This window comes from Gymnodraco acuticeps, unplaced genomic scaffold (genome assembly GCF_902827175.1).
Source record: "Gymnodraco acuticeps unplaced genomic scaffold, fGymAcu1.1, whole genome shotgun sequence".
Classification (NCBI taxonomy): Eukaryota; Metazoa; Chordata; class Actinopteri; order Perciformes; family Bathydraconidae; genus Gymnodraco; species Gymnodraco acuticeps.
In genome coordinates, this window is record NW_022991443.1 from 2574547 (window position 1) to 2598128 (window position 23582).

At 40.0% G+C, this 23582-nt stretch overlaps 1 protein-coding gene across 5 annotated transcripts in view; it reads left to right on the forward strand.

Annotated features, from left to right (window-relative positions):
• Nucleotides 1–23582, forward strand: part of LOC117532823 (vitamin D3 receptor A) — a 112648-nt gene that overhangs the window by 47507 nt on the left and 41559 nt on the right. For 2 of the 5 annotated variants that reach the window (XM_034196346.1, XM_034196350.1), the window contains exons 2-3: nt 14809–14956; nt 15077–15207. In XM_034196346.1, the coding sequence (XP_034052237.1) occupies nt 14809–14956; nt 15077–15207 (279 nt within the window). Of the gene's footprint in view, nt 1–8329; nt 8364–14007; nt 14042–14659; nt 14682–14808; nt 14957–15076; nt 15208–23582 lie in introns of those variants that run through there. The other 3 variants (XM_034196349.1, XM_034196348.1, XM_034196351.1) reach the window with 3 other exon arrangements.

Here is a 23582-nt window from a genome sequence, read left to right on the forward strand (position 1 = left end):
TCAGCAAAACTAGGGGCTGAATCTAATCAGCCCTAACTATAAGCTTTATCAAAAAGGAAGGTCTTAAGCGCACTCTTAAAAATGGATAGGGTGTCTGCCGCCCGAACACAAACTGGAAGCTGATTCCACAAATGTGGAGCTTGATAAGAAAAGGCTCTGGCTCCCATTGTACTTTTAGAGACTCTAGGAACAACCAACAACCCTGCATTCTTGGAACGCAATGCCCTAGTAGGACAGTAGGGTATAATGAATTATTTAAGGTAAGATGGCGCCTGCCCATTAAGGGTTTTGTAGGCGAGAAGAAGAATTTTAAATTCTATCCTGTGTTCTATAGGGAGCCAGTGTAAGGCAGCCAGAACAGGAGTAATGTGGTCCCTTTTCCTAACTCTGGTTAGTACACGAGCCGCAGCATTTTGAATCAGCTGAAGCGACTTGACTGACTTCTTGGTACACCCTGATAATAAAGAGTTACAATAATCCAGCCTTGAAGTAACAAATGCATGGACTAGTTTCTCTGCATCGTTTTGAGGCAAGATATGCCTGATTTTTGCAATGTTACGTAGATGGAAGTAGGCGGTCCTTGAAATTGATTTTATGTGGTCGTTAAAGGATAAATCCTGATCAAATATAACACCAAGATTCCTTACAGTCTCACTGGAGGCCAAATTAATGCCATCCATAGTTAGTATATCTTTAGATAATTTGTTTCGTAGATTCTTCGGGCCAAGTACAATAACTTCAGTTTTGGTCGTGTTTAACATCAAAAAGTTTAAGGTCATCCACGTTTTTAAGTCCTTAAGTCAGTCTTGAATTTTATTTAGATGATTAATTTCATCAGGCTTGATTGATAAATATAGTTGAGTATCATCCGCATAACAATGAAAATGTACAGAATGATTCCTTATAATATTGCCTAACGGAAGCATATATAATGTGAACAAAATAGGTCCGAGCACTGAACCCTGTGGCACTCCATGGCTAACTTTGGTTTGCGTGGAAGATTCATCGTTAACACGTACAAACTGAGAGCGTTCAGATAGATGGGACCTAAACCAGCCTAAAGCAGTTCCCTGTATGCCAAATAAGTGCTCTAGTCTTTGCAATAGGATATCATGGTCGATAGTATCAAATGCAGCACTGAGATTGAGCAAAACAAGAATAGAGACAAGTCCCTTGTCTGAGGCTATTAGAAGGTCATTTGTGACTTTAACCAGAGCTGTCTCTGTGCTATGATGTGTTCTAAAGCCAGACTGAAAATCTTCAAAGAAATCATTGTTTTTTAATTAATCACATAAGCAAGTGCTTCAGAAATCAATAACGTAAATGTCTTGACATTAATTTATAAACCAAAATAAATCAATTGCATAGCTCTAGCATCCCTATACAGTATCTGTGTGTGAAATTGTTCCATCCTCAAAAACAAAACACTAATGCTTCTGCGGTCTAGAGCTTCTAGCAACGGTCTTCTGTTAAAAAAAGGACACTGAATGTCCTGAATGTGGCATCACAAACATGACAACAGGAGTATTTACAACAGCATATAAAAACACAAATACTGCATGTGGGTGCACACTGACATTCTCTGTCTTACTGTTACATAAATCCCATGATTGTAGGAGATTAAGTTAGCTTCATTATATCTCAATCAGTGATTAAGTGAATAATAAAGTTTCTATCAGGTTACTATCAGCCTGTCACTCATTATTTTCATGGGGGGGCGGGGTTTGGAGGAACGGAGAGGAGACGGTGATCGCGGAAGCTTTTTCTTCATGCCTTCACAAACTTGACACACGTATCGTCTGAAAATAGCAAGAGGACATTCATACTCTGCAATCCAAGACTTAAGTAAATCCACCAAAAACCTGACATGATTGTAACGCGAGTATTTCTTTAAAACATAAATCCCTTTGTGTCTGAGCCGCAGCGACACGGACTGATTCAGAGCGGGTCCTTCTGCTGTTGGTTCTGGACTGTTGTTCTTGTGTTGGTGGATAAAGCAGACTGCTCCGTGTTTGGTGTTGCTGTGCCGCTGTCACGTCTGTTCCCTGATCTCTACGTCACCGACCGATTTGATATTAAAGTGACAGAAAAAAAACGTTATTGTAAAGCCGCGGCCGTAAAATCAGGAAGCAACGTTACTACGCTATAATCGATTATGTTCTGTCACTGCATCGATGCAGAATCATCCACGTCCGCATCGCGATGCATCGTAGAAACGATTAATTTCAACACCCCTACAATCTAGCGGCTCTTAGTATTGACAAATATGTATTGAAATGTGTTGCTGCACAGGTCACCTTTTGCTCTCTTAAGAGATGGGTGATGTCATATGTGTAATTATAACTACGTAATTTTACTCTACTTACATTAAACAGAATTCTAGGGTATCATGAGTATTTTCTGCTGTTTTATACTATATTTTAGTTTGTTTCTCTGAACACTTTGTTTATCTTCTACATTAAGAACACTTGTGTTAGGGCAGGGGTCTGCAACCTTTTTGACCAAAAGAGCCATTTTGCCCCCTTTTCCAACAATTTGTTTTGCCTGGAGCCGCAACACATATTTGATAGCTTATAAAGTTGTATTTATTGTTATATCATACACAAAAACTACAGTTTTTTGCATTTATTATTTATAAAACTGTTAACCTCTAATAAGAAACAAAGAACTCTAATAAGGAGAATAAAAACAATTATACAGGCCTACTTTAAAATAAATCAATACAGCACTTGGGGAGTCCTCTGCACATTTGAAGGAAAAAAAATACAATTAAAATTCACCCACTTTGAAATAAATAAAACATATAGCTGCACCCTAAAAAGAGTTAAGTGATTGAATTATGACTGAAGATCGTCAGCTGTCTTCCTCTTCCGTGTTGTTCCTCGATACGTAAAGGCACCTTTGACAACTTCTCTCCACATATCAAACATACCGGTAAACCAGCATCGTTTGCTGTGACAGCATATAACTCTGTCCACGCAGAATTAAACCCTCTGTGTTCCTCCGATACTTTTATTTTCTTTGATTTATCCATAGTTCGCTCATCGAGCCGGGGGTCAGGTTATTCACCTGCAAGAAAAGGCACTGGCGGGGGACCGTAGCAGGATATGTGATGCATATTTTAGTTGACGTAATTAAAACCGTTTTGTTTTTTATTTATGTGTCACAGTATCAACTCAAAATACAAGATACGAAACCTTTTCAACCATGCAACAACATTTAAATAGTCCTACAAATACTTTAATTGAATGTCCTTCTTATTTATGTCTAAACTCAAGGGAGCCAGAGCAGAGGGCTTAAAGAGCCGCATGCGGCACCGACCCCTGTGTTAGGGCATGATTTAACAATAAATAGGTTATATATACAGTATAAAATACCATGTACTCTCCGCCCTCCTATGCCACCCTGGCATGACCACTTGCCCCCCCTTTGCCACCCCATGTAAAATGTTCTAGAACCGCCACTGCATGAAGGTGGAATCTAACTATATCCAGAATAATTTGTATTGCATCCAGGGGTAGAAACATGTTTATTTCTGCTGTAAAGTTGGGCATTTTAACATGGGGGTCTATGGAAATTGCTCCTTTCTGCAGCCATCCCCTATCGGCCAATAGATGAACTGCAGTTTGTGGCACTTCCTTATGGGCTGCCCCAGAGTTTGCCGCTTGGTTCAAACCTCTTAAGCAGCTTGTGGCGTCTGCAAACACGGGATATAAAAGGGGGGAAAGGCACCAGTCAAGCAAGAATGTTAAATATTATTTAAGTGAGTTTATGGCAAGAGTTGAAAGGTATTGACAGAGGAACTTCAGTGTGTTTTCTCTTCCATTATCCATAACTCTTTGATCACAGTGGGATTCCGTCATCAGAAAGAAAACAGTAATTCATGCTGTTTGTAGGTACCTGTCATCATTAATAAATTACAATGGTAACATAGTCCTAACCTATCTGACATCATTCTGAAAAAAAAACATTCTTAGAATTGGTTTGCTCAACTCCTTGTGGGATGGACCTGAATACAAATTGGCATCACTATGTATTTTGTAACATCCTTTTTTTTTAAAGCTCAGAATCACAGCATAATATGTTTATTTTGAGTTCAAGCGGCTTTAATTAACCAGAAAATATATATTTGCGAATAAAACAAATTATCTTGCAGCAAAACTTGCATGAGTATAATGAGCGAAAAATTGATTTGCGTTTGGTTTGAAAACAGCATTAGACATTATTTTTCTAGCGTCTTTCCAAAAAAACTACTGCAGTACAGTTTAAAAGGACATATTATGCTAATTTTAAGGTTTCATATTTGAAATATAGAAACTCCTTCTGGCGTGAGTTTGGATATTCACATGCACAAAAACCTGTATATCACCCTACAGGAAAGGGAAAACCCCAAATAGGGCCTCTTTTAATACTAAATCTACAATTCCAAATGGGGTACAATATATATTTTTTAAGTAGATCTGTCATTCTATGTTATTGTACACAAACCTCCATTTCCACATCATCCCAAACCATTTATTCCACTAAAACCTAGCCCCCACACCAGGCTGAAATTGTTGTTTAGCAACTTTAATGATTTTATTCTCAGCAAAAAAATCAGTTTTGTCGGCCTGTGGTTTCTGAAAGTATTTCTCATATTGTGTAAACAGCACATTCTGGTGAAGGCCAACACATGATCATTCATTATCAGACAGTATTGTAGTGGCAAAAAGCTCAATCATGCTATTGATATTGGTACTGGTGCAGGTTAATCCATACATTGATAAGACCACCTCATACTCCATTTAACCGAAAGCCTCTTTCACAAGCTTGTATTTCTAAGACTACATTGTTTATTACACAGTATTTAGACTGCAATATCATTCTTATGACATATCATAGGACATGTTCCTCTTTCCAGGAAGGTGGTCTTGTTGTTTTAGCAGCTCATGGGCCCTATAGGTTTTTTTTTTTTAAATGGAACATCAGATTTATGATGGGAGGAAAGCCAAACAAGCAGAGCACAGTAGTTGGACTGGCCTCCAAGGGGTACAGAAGGGGCTGCAGGGAAACAGAGAAGAACAGCACACAGAAAGTTACATGGAGCTTTTGAATGAGGTACAACAGTTTCTGCACTGTTGTAAATTGGACTGTGTGGGCTTTGTCTATGTTGATACAGTACTTTTCAATGCAGAAGCAGGTCATCATTTTGATAAAGAGATATAAGTGGTATACTAATGGAAATGTTTTTATTTGAATTACACTGTTGAAGGTAGGGCTGTGCGAATATGGCACAAATCATAATCACAATTATTTCTGGTCAATATTGATATCACGATTATTAAATACAATTATTCATTGACTTTGAAAATATCCATTTATTGAACTTTAAAACAAATTAAAATAATAATTTGAACAGTATGTTTTGAACAGTTGAATACCCTGAACTTTAAGTATAATTCAACTGAAGAACCAATAAATAAAAAAATAATATATTTATATCTACATTTAAATAAATAATATCAAAATGATAAATACCAATAAAGAAGATAAACAAATATTTTTGAGCGCACTTCCACAACCTACTAAACATATATAAATATGATAACTAATGTCAGTCACAACCTGTAATGTTTAATTATACTGCTACACGCAGTACTCTTATTTTGGTAACCCCTTATCCGGAAGCCAGAAGTAGCGAGCTAAGAGGCTCCGGCTTGACGGGGTTAGTAAAAGTTGACTGAATGCTAGAGACCGGAGAATAAAGACACGGCAACTAAAGCTTCCCTTGTAACGTGTTTATATGGATTTATTAAACAGACTGCAAGCCACAACACAACCTGGCTGAGAGGGCTTTTAAGGAGGGGCGAAAGCGCAGGATGTGTAATGCAAGATGAATTGAGAGCATCATTAGGCGCGTTCACACCAAGTACTTTTCCCACAAAGGTTCCTGAGAACTACGATTTAGTTGCGTTCACACCAAAAAGTCCCAGGAACTAAATTAGTTCCTTTTTTACCCCCTTTTCAGTCCCTGCTAGAGAGCAGGGACTTTCGTGGGAGAAAAAGGTTCCTGTGTCTGATTGGCTGGGCGGAATGCAAACCACGCCCTGTCAAACTCCCAAAAAATGTTGTGAAGCCGCCATTTTATTATCCTCGCATTGCATTATTAGCATTAGCATTAGCCCAGCGCAGAAACGCAGAGAGACTAACTTATGACAACACAAAATAAAACATGGGAGCGGTGGAGATGAGGAGGTGTCGGCGTTCTGGCCGTTTACTCGGAAGGCTTCAGTAGAAGCTGCTGGGACTCCCAGCAGCTTCTACTGAAGCCAGTCCCCAACTCCGGGGACTTCCGGCCGGGGATTTTGGGCGGCAGTATACACCGTGAAGTTGTTTGCGGCCTGCCAGTAAACCCAAAGCAGAAGAAGAAGAAGTGACGTCAGCAGCTTCATTTGCCTAATCCATCCCCAGGAACTAATTTCCGGTGTGAACGCGATCTGTACTTAGTTCATGAGAACTAAAGAGTTCTCGGGAACCTTTGTGGGAAAAGTACTTGGTGTGAACGGAGTGCTGCAAAATAATCGTTTTTTTTCGATTACGTTGTTTTCATAATCGTTACTTGCAAGCCAAAAATCGTAATCGAGATTAAAATACGATTAATTGCACAGCCCTAGTTGAAGGTTTTAAATAATGTTATGCCTCAGCAACAACCAGCCGAAGGAAGATGCATGTGTTTAGGCGGTATGTCGCTCCATCAGTCCCTCAGTACATCGGTATGTCCGTCTTTAAGTCAGTCTGCTGTCTTTCCGTCTGTACCTACTCCTGTATGCCTGTCTGTCCTACTGTACGTACAGCTGTATGCCCCTCTGTTTAAAAAAACCCCAACAATTAAGATTGAACATCTCTTTTATAAGACAGTCCTGGCCAAGCTTGGCAGCAGCACAGTAACAAGCAATAATCGAAAACAAGAACAGAGAACATTTTAGTCACAATCTGAATTGCGTCATATAAAGCATCTATTGACTGAGTTGCCTGCTTCTCGGTCATTTAGAAGATCCATACAAATTCCCTGAGTTTCAGCTCATATAGCAGCTGAATAACACCAATAATAGCCTTATTAATAACAATATGCCCCCTGAGTAGGTTCTTCTGTACGACAGTTTGTGTGTCCCTCTTGAAGTTTTATTTTTGTATTTTATTTAACCTTTATTTAACCAGATACATGCATTGATACAATCTCAATGTCCCTCTGTACATCCATCTTCACATCCCCTGTACTTTCGTGTGTACCGCCACATTGTTCATCACAGTGTACGTTCCTATGTGTGTCCCTCTCTACCTGTCTATCCAAAACTTCTTTCTATTATCTTAAACCCAGTATTTTAGTAATGCCTTGACAGAATTTCATCAATACTTTTCTGCTAAGTCTTTTAACCTCTTGTTGTTGACCAGTATGTGCATATGTACTTAAGCACTGTTCTTAATCTATTGTCATCATTGTGTGGGGAAGTGCAGTCCCTGTCCTTAGTGGCAGGTTTCAATGATACCCTGCACGATTCAAAACAGAACCCAAAGTTACTAAAAGCTTGTTTTTATACTGTGAGCAACCAACCTACTTGAGTAACCTTTACCGGTGTACCACAGCATTGTTTTTGCAAATACCAGCTGATCCATTAATGGGTTTAGTGTGAGAGCTTGAATGGATTCACTGCTTTTTAATAGGCTCCGTTTTATTTTGACGCATGTCCTGAATGAAATACTTATGTGTGGAAAGGAAAAACAAGTTCGGTAAGTGTTGCCAAATGTCCTTTATTGAATACTTCTTTAGCACACTGCCTGTTGTTGGGGTCTTAATGGTCGGCCTCCCGAGACCGAGTGTTTACGTGCAATGAGGGGATTTATGAATTTGAACACGACGGGATGGCACTCAGCTGCCGCGCTGCTCCGAGAGGAAAATAAACAACAGCATCAGCGACTGTCATCCAGCCTGATTATCCCTCTCACTGAATCTTTCAGCTGTTGACATTAGATGGCACTCTCAGTAGCATCATGGACAAATGTGTTTACAGTTTACAGAGGATAGAGGGAGATTAATGCACAGGGAGGGAGAGAGGCCTCTAACGGTAAGGGAAGAAAGAGATGGAGCTGAAACTGGGGCTTCAGTTTTAAAGGGGCATTTATTTTGCTTTTTGTTGTTTTTCCCTTTCCTATAGTGTGTTATGTAGGTTTTTGTGCATGTTAATGGTCTGCAAAGGCTAAAATCCCTGTGTTCCCTTCAGAGAAAGACATCGGGACATCACAACAGAGCTGGCCAGCTAACCAATCGGAGCAGACTGGGCTCTGGTTTCAGACAGAGGGTGAAAAGTGGTGATGCAGCACAGGCAGTATGAGAAAAAATAAAGAGCTTTTTGAACATTAAAGCATGGAGACATGTCCCAGTTGAGGCAATAAATAATAATATGAACCTGAACATGCACATAATTGGGTCCCTTTTAATTTAAATGTTATCGTAAGTGCTTTATGGACTAAAGGCAATAAGCGAAAAATATTTGGTCATGGACAAATTCTGGAAAATATTCTGAATAAAGTATTGTGGTGCAGTTGTAATTGCAATATCAGTGAATCTAATATCAACTAGTTATCATTTATAAATGATTAAGCCCTAGATGAAAAAGATATATGGATGGCATGACAGGAAAAGGATCAACTATTGCCACGACACAAGAAACTTGACTTGAGTAACATTGTATATGTCTATAGTGCAATGGTTTATAAGAATGATGTGCTGTTAAAAATTCGGATTTTTTTATGTTTCTGTTATGTTTTCATTTCCAAATGTTGTAGTACACGTCCAACATCCAGCCTCTGTTTCGTTTTTATGGGCTCAGAACAGTCTCATAATACACACATGCACACAGAAGGATTCACATTGCACAGTATAAATCTATTCTAGTAGACCTCAACAATGGAATTATGATCAGTGGAAATGGCCATGACATGGGACCTTTAAGGTACAGCGCCACTTTCTGAACTATTGATGAATGCTTGTGTACATAAAAACGGCAGGCAAAACCGTTTTAAATGTGTGTTTCCTGTATGGCAAATACAGCTGCTTTATTTATGTCTGTATGAAGTTGTTGTGAGTGTGGAGGGAGCACCTACAGGTTAGCTTAGCCTAATCGATCAGTGCACTACGAAGCCAGTGCTAGACAGTGAACTGTCAACGGGGGGAGCCCCGCCAGTCATTATCGGCCGATATTCACTCTTAATAGTTTGATCGGTGCTCTCTATAAAGGCCGATCAGGAGAACTGGATCTGATCGATATGGACATAAACGCGAGTGAAGTATAATCGGACACGAGAGAGAGATCAGATCAGCTGCTGAGTCTGACTGAGACACGCAGCTCTGCATGATCACCTGAAGCTCCGCCCTCTGTTTAGCGAGCTGACCGGACTGCGCAAAATGCGTATATGAAGTGTCATGAACGCAATAAATCATACCCTCGTGGGGGCGCGCTCATGTGATTGGCTTAGAATGAAGGAGACATCTGATTGGCTATAGATAGAAAAAATTACAAGTACGAATCGGGTGAGCGTCAGGGGAGTCTCAAAAAACCCACACACGAATGCACAGCGATCCATGCACAGAAAGCTGTTTGTGTTTGAAGGTTCAGAGGTTTTAAACGGAAAACAAATATGTGAGGATACATGTGGATACATGTGTAAAACTTTTTTCTGTATTTGGATTGTATTTACATGTATATGAAACGGAACACATTTGTGTGTGCATTGAAAAACACAAGTGTGGATCCGGAAATACAAGTGTGAATCCTTCTGTGTGCATGTGTGTATTATGAGACTGTTCTGAGCCCATACATTTGACTTATTTATACTATTCTGCAGATGTACACTCTTAGGACCCACTTTCAGGTGAAAATGAATCACTTGGATTTCGTTTCACCACAGTTGTTTCAACTCTGAAAGTTTGCAAAAAAAACTTTTTCTGTGTTTTGCAACACTATTGACGTAGCATTGGATTTGTTATTGTGTCACCAGCAAGGACTGGTGGTGCAGTGAGTGATCGAAAGTTACAAGGCTGTAACGGGGGGAACAACAGTGGGCTAGCTTGACAAAAACAACAACACAGTTCTACTTTGTAGCCATCCTAGGACAGTCAGCTGGGTAAACATGACCCAAGGGCAAGTCTGTAAAACGTATGCTTTAGGTACTTTCAGAAAATAAATCTTATATGTCCTGTACACTTTAATCATGCTCTTGTATGACCTTTTAGTTGTGTATATTTTAAATAACTACAATAATACATACTAAGTTCCTGATGTGGCCGTATATCGGAATGAAGTGTGTGTGTGTGTGTGTGTGTGTGTGTGTGTGTGTGTGGATGTGTGTGTGTGTGTGTGTGTGTGTGTGTGTGTGTGTGTGTGTGTGTGTGTGTGTGTGTGTGTGTGTGTGTGTGGTGTGTGTGTGTGGTGTGTGTGTGTGTGTGTGTGTGTGTGTGTGTGTGTGTGTGTGTGTGTGTGTGTGTGTGTGTGGTGTGTGTGTGTGTGTGTGTGTGTGGTGTGTGTGTGTGTGTGTGTGTGTGTGTGTGTGTGTGTGTGTGTGTGTGTGTGTGTGTGTGTGTGTGTCATTGATTTAAGGACAGCACAAAGTCTACACATATTTAAAGTAGCACTTAAAATGTTTGGCTTAGTTAAATCCAAACCGGTAGCACTCAAAGTGGTTTAGCTTATTAAAAGCACCTGCAGGATTCTTGCTTTTTATAAACAATATTTATTGTTGAATGCACTTATTGTACTTTGGTAAAAAGCGTCATCAAAATTTGATAAACTGCACTGTTGCGCAGTATATAGGTTTTTACTTAGTGAAGATGTTTAAAAATGTGCAACTGGTTACATTTAAAAAAGGATATAACTGATGTACTTCTTTAACCAGATAAGTGAATGGTGCAGGAATGCTTTTGAATGCTTTTTTGGTTAGCAGCCTGACAAAAGGATGTGAGAGAACTTCAGAGATGTTTTTGTCTTTTTCTTCTACAACATTAAATACAAAATACTAGCCCCTCATGATTGTCCAAAGCCTATGTGTCATAAAACAGCGGTTGCTAACAAGTCACTAAATCAGACAACTATTACAACTATGTACTTAAAGGTATACTTGACTAGAATAAACGTTGTTTGTTTATTCTTTGCAAACCATGAAGCAAGCTTGCATAAACAAGAAAACAATGTATTATTACTTTCTATTATGCTTGCCAACTCTTCCTGATTGTGCTTTGTTTATGCCAGTGGTTCTCAAACCTTTTCTGTTTGGAGAAAAAAAAAAGTCGGGCCCCCCAACACAAATAGTCACGTAATGGACCAAGTTAACATTTATTAAAATACATCAATATGAACGTGAGCATTCCTTTAAAAAAATAGAACAGTGACTCTCTCTCTCTCTCGCTCGCACACAAAATGGCTCGTTCCACACACACACAGAGCCGAGCTTGAATGAAACACAGAGACCCAGACGTACTTGTACTGTACTGTATCATATTATTTTTGAATCAATAATTTTCCAAATGTTCATATCCATTTTTCCTCCTGGTCTCTCGTTCCCCCCCCTGCCCCCCTGGCATGCCTCTGCCCCCCCAGGGGGGGGCGCGCCCCCCACTTTGAGAAACACTGGTTTATGCCAAGAGGGAACATGTATTAGTAATTCTACAATCAATATGAACTTGTGTATGTGCTTAAAGAATATCTTGGTGTCTTCCACACACACAGACATGACCTTAGACGTGTAACTCGCTTAGTAAATCATTTTTCCGGTGTCTACTCATGCATTGTGAATGAAAATGGATCTGTGAAGAATCCATTATAAATGTCTGAGGCCTGTTTTGTTCAGCAAAATTGCTTGTCTTGTTTCTCTCACTGTAATTTGTCCTGTTGGCTTGCATGTCATATTAACTGGTCTGGTACCCAAGCATCCAAATAAACATTTAAATTGAACAAGTGATCCACAACATTTGATTAGTGAAGCATTGATGACAATCTTTGTAATTGGTGCCCATTTTTCTCTAGTTGCATCTCCTGAAAAAATGTATCATTTCATCTATGTTAATAGTGTACTACTGTTATATCGCTAACAATCTTACACAAAATAATCTAAATGTTAATTATAACCATTAACTAGGCAATTTCTTCTTATCTGTATTGCATACGCTTTATTTTCATTCCTCTGTCTCTCTCTCATTCTTTATAAAGCATTTTACACACGACAATTAATTAACTGATTCACAAAATAAAATAACAATCAAACATCTCTTCTCTTTTTGTGAAATTAAAAACTCATGAGTTTTTCACAGACTGCTGCCTCTAAAAGAGAAAAATGGTGATGAAGATCACCCTCGTTGTAAATAAACCAATAGCTAATAAGGTTCATCTGTAGTCCCAATAGGAAGGTTTTTGCAACATTAATGGACTAATGTTGTCTACACAATGCTTCAACAAACACAACAGTCCAACACAATTCAGTATAATACAGTAAAATACATTAGAAAACTGGCAGTGCCACAAATGAAGATTATGCTGATTGCAGAAGAGATATGTTGATTGGCAGATATAAAAACTAATGTACTCATGAGTAAAAACAACACGGGTTGTTTTGGTAGACAGAGATTGAATTTTGCAGCTAAAGTCTGACACCTATTCTCTTCCAACTGATCATGATGACTAATTCATGCTAATTACCAAGGCAGTGTTACAAATGAGAAACAAGTGAGATAAATGGAGTGATTAGAGGACAAATAACACCAGACATTAATTACAGAATGCTGTTAATTAGCGTCACTAATGGAATTGTTTTTGTAGATTTGTTTGGATGTTCGACACGTCGCCTCTCAATTTCCCCCTCTCCGTCTTTTTCATTATTCACTTGTTTTTGTGACGCAAGGATTAATGGTGTGTGTCTTGTTGTTGTTGTCTGTCAATGCGCTCCTCAACTCGCACTCTGACACAAAATCACTCTTTTGTTTTGTGAATGAGACAAGCCCTCTTTCTTTGCATTAGGAACACATGATTGGGGAACATTTTTAATCTTTTCACTTTTATTTAGACGAAAATTGCAATTGAGAAATGATTCACATTATTGGAGGGCGTTATCATTTTTGCATCGTTATTCCTTTTATCATTGTAAGACATATTTCATCGTGGTGTGATTTATTTTCTTTTCGGATCTGTACTAAACAAATGTGTTTTTATAAAGTCAACCTAATACGATTGATATGCTTCCCATAATCCATATATTGTGATTAAATTCAAATTCATTTTCCAGCCCTAATGAGCATGTGAACCATCTGCACACCATTACACACTCAAAAAACCACGGCAAATGTGGTCAAGATGCATTAATGTGATACTCCACCTGCATTGAAGTGTGTGTTAGTGCGTGTCTAGCTCTCTCTATGCAGGGCATTCTGGGTAATGGGACTGATGCTTCACAGCCAGCAGCAGCTCATGGCTCAACTGGTGCTGAAGCTTCCGCTAGCCAACATGTAATGAGAGCTAATGGACTCAGCTTGTGTTTGCCTTCCATCCCTCTCCTCTTTCATTATTTCTCTCCCACCATCCGACACTCCGCCGCGACATTCCCTCCTATCTCTTTGTCCTTGTTTGACACCATCCTGAGTGCTACTTCATTGCACCCCCACCCCCCCTCAGGCTATATTCTGCAGTCACGTGATCGGGCCCAAGTTTGTTTTATGCACCACCTCCCCTCTTTGTCTTCTCCTCACATGACCTCTCCCTCTCTCACACATAGCATATCTCTGTATTGTTTGTCTAGCCCAGAGGCCTGTACGATGAAGCGGGTTTTTCGCTTAGCGAGCTAACTTCAGGGAAAACTCTGGGTTTCCGGTCCTACAACGCTGGTTTTCTTCTTAGCGGTCTAGATCTCCATGTTAACTTATGCTGAGCGGCTAACCTGGTCCGGAGCAACATCATCACTCCAATCTGACTTCAGAGGATCTTTCTGTACACATTGATATGGATGAGTTTGCTTGCAATCGGTGTGTGTTACCCTACTGCTGTTTATTTCATAACGGACAGCCAGATGGTGTGAGTGTGGAAAAAAACGACAAATCTCAACTTGGCAGTATTAAACGTAAAAGTCATTTCTCAGCCTTTGGCAGAAAAAGCTCCATCATTCCCATTACCAGTGTAATTTCCCCATCATTAATAATACTGTGTGTGTGTGTGTGTGTGTGTGTGTGTGTGTGTGTGTTGTGTGTGTGTGTGTGTGTGTGTGTGTGTGTGTGGTGTGTGTGTGTGTGGTGTGTGTGTGTGTGTGTGTGTGTGTGTGTGTGTGTGTGTGTGTGTGTGTGTGTGTGTGTGTGTGGTTGTGTGTGTGTGTGTGTGTGTGTGTGTGTGTGTGTGTGTGTGTGTGTGTGTGTGTGTGTGTGTGTGTGTGTGTGTGTGTGTGTGTGTGTGTGTGTGTGTGTGTGTGTGTGTGTGTGTGTGTGTGTGTGTGTGTGTGTGTGTGTGTGTGTGTGCAGCTATTAGCCAATAGCTGCGAGAGTGTGGCTGTCAATGCTGAATATGCTAATAGCCTGACACCTGTTTGTATAAGAAGAGAGAAAACACACACCTCCCCGTCAAAAACTCCCACACAACACACGAGCAGAACTGATTTTGAAGCTTTGGGGCGAGGTTGGTGAAAATCATTGATGCGGAAAGATAAAATATAAAAGATGAGGAATGTGCTTTCTGCTAAAGGAGCAAGGCGGGAGTGTGAACAGGCTCTGATGTCTCCTCTCTTTTCTTTCTTTCTCTGCAGTGATGGAGCCCATGACGGTGACGACGTCGGTGGTCGGACCGGACGAGTTCGACCGCAACGCCCCGCGGATCTGCGGCGTGTGTGGCGACAAGGCCACTGGCTTCCACTTTAACGCCATGACGTGCGAGGGCTGCAAGGGATTCTTCAGGTGGGTGCTACGTCCCTGAGAGGAGAGTCCTTTGTTGCTTTCTGTGTTCTCTGAGTGTTATATTCGTACCACAACAGAGAATAAAGCTTTCAAATGAGTTATGGATTCTGTCTCCTATAGGCGCAGCATGAAGCGTAAAGCCTCCTTCACCTGTCCATTCAATGGGACCTGCACCATCACCAAGGACAACCGACGTCACTGCCAGGCCTGCCGCCTCAAACGCTGCGTCGACATTGGCATGATGAAGGAGTGTGAGTACACTTTTCCTCACCTTAGACATTACAATTGCATTTATTAAATGTTTTTGTAATGTAGTTGCACTTTGCCCTCTTGATACAAACGACAAAACTTGACACAGACCTAGAACTATGTAGGTTGAATCAGATTCAGTCATCTAAAGACACATTATACACATTTTAAGGTCCATATTTGTATTTTGTCATTCTACTGTGACATGTTTCCATGCTTTAATGTTCAAAAAGTTCTTAATTTTCTCATTCTGCCTGTGCTGCAGCACCTCTTTTCACTCTCTGTTTTGATTGGTCAACCGCTAACATGTGTCACGCCTCTTAGCCTATGATGCACAATGTGTTGGAGCACCAGCCAATACATGTGTGACTGTTACATAGTGATGTCACTATGTTGCTGAAGTAAACAAAGGAACAATGGAGGCGTTTCAGGCAGGGGGGGGGGGGAGTGTGTGAGAGAGAAACTCCCTCTGGAGGGAACTTTGGGATTTTAGCCTTTGCAGACCATTTACATGCACAGAAAACTATATGACACACTACAGGAAAGGGAAACCACATAAAAAGCTAAACAGGGCCCCTTTAAAAAAACGTTTACATTAAAGGACTTCTAACCAGATGTAATTACTACATAATCTCGTATAAAGTAGTTAAAAAATGAATTATTAGGTGGAAATATGTAACATCTTGTCCTCATCTTGACATTGCTTTGATGTTAGGCATCTAAAGCCCCTCCTGATGCTTCAGGACCCCTGCTTTCCTTGAGTCCGCAGCCATCGCTGCATGAAATACAGTTAACTCTTTATTATTTTTGTGCACTAGCCCAGACTGTATTTTTTTTAGCAGTGCCATTTTTACATTACTCATAGAGCCAGTTAGAGGACGGCCCCCTACAGTCTAATTTAATGAGCTGTTGTGTCTCGCTCACCTAAACCACCCCTCACCGCCCCAGTTTTAACATGTCAGGGTCCAATTAGGACAGTGGAGAAAAAAGAAAAAAAAGCTTGAATCCAGTTTTTAGATCAATGCATTATTGAAATCAACCCTAAATCTGAAATATTAATAATTTATTTTAGTCCTGTTTTTTTGCTGTTATTTTGTATTGTTGCTTTTTATAATCATTCTACAATTACACCTAACATACATTGATTATATCATCTTAATGTTCTTTTTTTTACTCCGTTTTAGTACTGAAAAAATCAATATATGCATTTTTAGATGTACCAACCGCCTGGAGAGATAAGTGTCAGGTTGGCTGGTGTAGGCAGTACACTGGCTTCCTGCATTTAATCTAATACTTAAAGAAATTCAGGGAGAGCAGCAGCCAATAGAAGCAATGGTCGGGTGCAAATTGATCCGATTTGAAACAATAATGGATATACACACAAAAAGGCAGGATGTGCCATATGGCAAAGTCAGGCGCGGGATAAATTAATTAAAGTTAATTTACTTAATTCTGCCAGATGGGGTTTCATTATTAATGTGGTGTAGATGGCATTAATCAAAGTAGTTATTTATCTTAAATTGATGTAAAGAGCATGGTTTTATGTTTGAAAGGCTGTTTGACGAGAGTCTGCTCTTACTTCTTTGTTATTCAGTTCCACGATGTAATACAAGTCGACAGGGGTTTGTGAAGGGAGATTGAGACATCAGCTCGATCCCATGTTAACACGAAATGACACATCGTGTCACAACTGATTCTAAGATAAATCTTCATTCTGCAAGCAAATTATCATTATCTGGTAGTTTATACTTTATCCGCTCTGCGTCACAGATTTATATGTCAAACAGTGAGGAAGCACCGTTTTTCTTCATAACATTGTTACAAATGTGCAAATGAATTTTAAACAAACCAGTAGGAAGTAGCACCAACAGTAGAGTATCAGCTTAACCGTGACAAGAAGTAGACAACAAGAGTGGAATGAGAGAGTGGGAAGGGAGGAAGGAAGGAAGCCAGGGGGGGTTAGGTCCTGTTCAACAATGGCTGTCTTTCTATCACTATCACATCACCCATTGGCTTGTGGACTACCGTTTCGAGGGCTTGGCAATTTGGCCGTCACCATCTTTGTTTTAGCAGTTCAAAGTGACAAGAACGGGTGAAGCCAATAGAACGCTAAAATTGATCTTTTAAGGTGACCAAAAAAGTAACCGATTAACTTTTATGAACCAAAACCAAACTGATAACGGTTAAAGTTAGAAGAAGATGAACACACAAACTACACCCAAACAGGACAACACATAAGCAAGGCCCTAAACATACCTTGCTTTATCATCTCATGTATTCCAAATGGGACCATAATTTACTAAATCATTATGCAACGGTCTATTAAGGAAAACGTGATGCTAAAAATTGAGACCATACACTCATTTGGATAATGTTTACTTAGGTTATAAATCTAGTGACCAGTAGGGTCATTGTTTCATAGACTTCTATACAATATCACGCGATGGCAGAGCGAACAGGTACAGGCAGAGTCCATAGTGATAGCCCTATAGTTTAAATCTACTACCAACAAATAAACATATGGACGTGGGTTACTATTTTTAAAAAAAAATGGTAAATGTATTTAGGAACCTATCCATGTGATTTTAAGTGGGGGTGGACCTCAAATCCTCTAGGGGGGTCCGGGGGCATGCACCCCGGTAGGATTTTTTTGTTAAATGTTGGAGTTAAATGCATCAATGTGGTGCACTTTCAGGGGAAAATAAAGAGACTAGATCTATGAGAACACCTATATGAAACAGAACTTTATACATTTCAATAATCATAAAATCAAGGCCATAACCAATAACATACCATTTCCAATATGAAAAAACACTGAAACTTGTTTATTTATTTATTGTTGGTTCATTTATAGTTGTGAGTGTGTCTGTGCTCCTTAACCAGCCTCTCCTGTCTCCCTCCTCTCCCCCTGCTCCTCTTTGAGGCAGCAGCAAAGACTAGTTTTAGCTCTCAACAAGTTGTAAAAGTTTATCTTACCTTTTTTCACCTACTTAACTTTTTTATTTTTTTTATTCATGCATATTTTACTAATCACTACCGCTCAAATGGAAATATGTGTTTAGATAAATGGTGACCAAAACATTTAAGACCCACTGAGAACTTAGACTAAGTTAACTATCTAAACACTCAGAGAGTGCTTTACCTCACCTGAGCTGAGGTTATCCTGAGCTTGAATGACACACAGAGACCAATCAAGGGCTTTGATTTATGATCTGTATGACAGTGGCCATGTCGGCAGGCCACATCATGTAGACAGCCAGTCACCCTGAGTGAGGCAGGCCACTTAACAGGCCAGGCCATCGGGAAAACCCCCGGTCCTCCCGATGGCCAGTCCGGGACTGGGTACAGGAGGCGTAGAGCGAGGGATCATTGTCCACAAGTTAATCGATCGCAGATGGTGTCGTGGTCGCGGACGAAAACAAATTAAATTAAATGGGTCGCAAAATATACTTGGGCGGCCGTTAATATACCTGGTCGGCCCGCCCAAGTATAGTCCAGGGGCCCTTCTCACTTCTCTTATTTTTCATTTCCTCGCTCCTCGGTCTCGGTCTCACCGGAAGTTGATTTGTCTGCGCCATCTTGAGTAGCGTCCCAATGGCCGTATTTTTGCCGGAGGAGCGAGGAGCGATAATGGAGGAGCTATAATCGAGAAACCACCAGACCATCCTTCGATGAAATCCTCAGACACTTGCCCCGCCCCCTTACTGTGTATCGCTCACTGATTGGACGATGCAGTGCATGCACTGATCTCATGCTTCTTGACATGAGAGCAGTTTCCCAGCGGAGTGAAGAAACATGAACCTCACGAGAGTCACTCCTCGGTTTATACCGTGTTTTGTTTCAATTAATATATCATTTAGTCACAAATATGTGATACAACAAAGTTGACAAAAATCATTTTATTCATTTTTTGGAAACATTTTCATGATCGCTTTTTTCGTTTTACATTTTCATTTATTGTCATTTCCATTCAGTCAGTCATTAAGTGCTATTAAAATATTAATGTGCTATATATCCACACAAACGTTAATCTAACTGGGTTTTGATAGATAACATATCTCTTTTTCTTCTCAATTATTTTATTTATATTGTGCACTCTAATCAATATTAATCCAACTAATGTTCGTTTAAATACATTTTAAGAATGGCGTTTATCTTTTTTGAGAATTAGTTCTTATTTTATTTAATGTATTGGGATCTACAACAGTTGATACAAATGTTTGTGTCAGTAAATGTGTACTAACAGAGGCGGGGGGGTGTGTGGAAATAACGGGGACAGAGCTGCTGTCAGACGATCAGCTGTGCAGCGTCATCACAAACGGACGTCGCTTCACGTGACGCTCCGGAGGAAAGGACGTCCCATTGCTCTTAAAACTCATTTCCCTGCTTCTCGTGGTTTCCTTGCGTCTCTCCATGCTTCCCTGGTGGGAGGGACTAGTCGCAGGGAAACGACGCAAGTGAGGGACGCAAGGAATCCATTTAACCGAAGTGAGAAGGGCCCTATGTGAGGGAAACCCTGCTCTCATGCAGAGATCCCACAAAAAATACAGAGCACTCACTCCGACACCCCCATAAGATCCAACAAAATAAAGGCCATGCACTTTGATCCTGGAAAAGCGACCCAGCTACCTACAACACTGAGGTGGCACAGCTTTACTTTTCACTGTGTCGACCACAAATAGCCACATGACACATGCAATGAAAATATAACAGGAGAACAAGCAGGATGAGAACAACTTGTCAGTACAAAGCAGTCTCTTTGTTTCTGACAGCTAGTTATCATGTCCGTGGGGTGAAGGAAACCCACTGTACTCACAGCTGAGTATCACAGCTGCTCGGCTCTCCTGCTTCTACACTGTCCAATTGTCCAATGCCCATTTTTTTTTTTTCCCACATAGAGAACTTCCAAGGCAACAGCTTTTTTCATATTCTGAATTGCCCGTACAAAACCTGACCTTCTGCAATAACAACACAAGAATGTTGCATTCATGCCAACTGCAAGGGCAGAATCCCTCCAGGGGGGCACTGAAGAGAAAGCTGGATGATATGCTAGCAATTAGTGCTTGGCAATAAAATAGTTTGTTCACATTATTGAGTCTTCTGAAAAACGCAGGTATGTGTTTGCCTGCGGTCCGTAATTGGAGTGACGTGCACTGTCAAAATGTTAACATGCACTTCAGATCCACAGGCTGCATTTGTTAAATGTTTTGCAACGAGCAACAGGCAGGCAGAAAATAACCAGACACATGCGGTATAACTTTAATTAATATCATACTGTTGTCATTGTTTTTGCAGTGCATATCAGTACTCATTGGAAGAAAATGTAAGTCTATTTTAGAAATGTACTGGCAAATCTGTGTTGATGTCTGCACACTCTAATGTCTTTGCTTTCATTTCTCTGATTAGTTTTCCCCCATTATAAATGTACAGAATCCCTCTGTCCAGAAATATGTATTCTAAAAGCTGCTTGAGAATATTGAAAAAAGAACAATCACACAGCCCAATATTTCCTAGTTTTTACATATATGGCCTTTGGATAGTGGGCGCAAGAAGATAAGTGAAGTGGCCTTGTGCATTTGCCCAGTTTATTTTCCTATTTAAAATAAATGAATCCAGTTTAAGTATGTCATGGTTGATTTTCTATTCTTGCCTTATTTTAAGTGTTACACAAAAAAAACATCAAAATGCCTGCTGATGCCAGGATGAAGGTGGCACTGAGCATTGATTGGTGGGATGTTGACTCATAACCAATTATACAGTCTTGTTTGTTAAACAAATTGTTGTGCATGTAAATGGTCTGCAAAGTCTAAGATCCCACATTTCCCTCCAGAGGGAGTTTCTCTCCCACACACACTAAACTTTAAATCATGAATATGTCACAGTAATGGCACAAAATACAAATATGAACCTGAAAATGAGCAAAATAGGAATCTTTAACTAGAGCTGGGTCCAAACACAGACAAAAATACATGGGTGCACTGCACACTAAGCCGCATGTGGAGTTAATAATGGATGCACTCATAAAGGTCACAGAATCAAAGGCAAATTCTACAAAACAAACAAAGACAACAACATGTAAGATGATCATATGACTACAGACAAAAAGGAGGATGTTTACATGTTTGTCCTATATACTTATTTCATCAATATTGTCAACAACAATGACAAATGTGATAAAAAGGGACTTTTTCCTTTATCCTAGAGACATGTACTGTGACGCTTAATGACAGTGTCCATTGGCACTTGCAGATGAATGTACGTATGGTAATACCACTTTTTTAAAATAATATCTGATGAGTTCTTGGAAAGATAGGATCAATTGTCACAAGGATCATGTTTCAAGATGTACTCATGCGTTGTTTAGATGTCATTGAATGCGTCATTGAGGACTGATTATAATTCAGATCCCCTGTGTTTTTGTGGGTAAGTGGTTGTCTGCCTTTATGTTGCCCTCTTTATATTGGCAGCATCAACACATCAGGTGTGTGTGTGTGTGTGTGTGTGTGTGTGTGTGTGTGTGTGTGTGTGTGTGTGTGTGTGTGTGTGTGTGTGTGTGTGTGTGTGTGTGTGTGTGTGTGTGTGTGTGTGTGTGTGTGTGTGTGTGTGTGTGTGTGTGTGTGTGTGTGTGTGTGTGTGTGTGTGTGTGTGTGTGTGTGTGTGTGTGTGTGTGTGTGTGTGTGTGTGTGTGTGTGTGTGTGTGTGTGTGTGTGTGTGTGTGTGTGTGTGTGTCCTCTGTGAGCTGTGCCAGCTGAGCTCGTAGTAAACACCCCTGTGCTGTCATGGTTTGACAGAGGTTAGGGAGATGCCAGGAAAAGATTTCCACGCGTGTGTGAATGTATGTATTTGCATGCTCGTCTGTTTTCAGGGTTTTCTTAACAGGATTATTATCACGGGAGAGTTTCTGAAATGTTTCAGCCTTTTGATGATTGAATTCCCGCACTCGGTGTCTTTCAGTACCAAATCTTCTCCTACGGTGCTGCCCTCCATTTGCCTCCCTAATTTAAATTCTCCATCCTCTCTCGGTTTCTTTTGTATTCTGTCTCTTTGACAACCTTTACACCTCCATTACCATAAGCTCAAGATGCTTTATTTATAGTTAGGTTGACATGTCTAAAAAGGGGTGAACCTATATGCAGAGCATACACAAAAAAAAGGTCAGTCTATATAGTTTTGTGCGATGAGCTGATTGATATTTAATTATTGTGTGCCTTTTAGTCTTTCAGGGTTCCTGCAGATCCTTAAGAAGTCTCAAAAGACATTCATAAATCAAATTGGTATAAATCTATTCTTTAAAAGTAATTGCTTAGACACAAGAAGTAGGATTTTATTAAGCCCTTTTTCTGATGTTTCAATGTACGATTTCAAAAATATAACTTTAAATGGGCTCTATTATGCTAATTGTTCAGGTTTATGTTTGTATTTTGTGCCTCTACTGTGACATGTTGACATGCTCTAATGTTCAAAAAGTGCTTTCTTTTTCTCATACTCCATGTGCTGAAGCAATGTGTTGGAGTGCTAGCCAATAGAAGTGCGCGTGTTACATAATTATGTAATTTTGTCACAGTAAACAAAGGAGTCCAATGGAGTCAGAGAAACTCTCTCTGGAGGCAATTTAGGGATTTTAGCCTTTGCAGACCATCTATATGCACAACAAACCTATATAACACACTACAGGAAAGAGGAAACCTTAAAAAGCAGAATAGTTATAATACATATTTTTTTAAGGTGCCTTTTTTAAAGACACCCAAGGTCACCTTACAATGCATAAAATAAATACTGTAAAGGCAAAAATACATAAGATTCAGGGCAGACGGAAAGGTAGACAATATTTATACAAATTAAAAAAAGTCCCTCTTGCATTGACAAAAATGTGTGTAAAATGGTGTTATGAGTGGCATTAAAAACGTCATTAAACTAACTTACCTTAAGCTGTTGGATCCTTGTTTTTAATTTGAAATAAACCACACTGTGAGTGTTGATTAAAGGAAAAAAAACGTTTTACCTAACCAGAAAAGTGGTTAACTACAGCCCACATAAAAACATGTTATTTAAATTGCTATGTAGACGCAACTAAGTGTTCCCAAATGGGTTTATATCCCACATCTTCCTGCCTCCATGCACAGTGCCATTGTGAGCTGTTGGTAGCTATGTTTGCACTCGGCATGTGCCCTGATGCCTGACTGACCTGAATTCACCTCATGGAACATCACTGTCCCAGGCCAGCAGTGCAGTCATATTGGCCCTGCACCAAATCCAGCTTGACATATATCACACCAAATCTGAGTAGCATGCATTGTGTTTAACTGGTCGCTTGGCTGTCTAATGAGTAAGCCCGCTGTGAACCTCCACTGCAGGGCCTTTCCTTCCATGTCAGTGT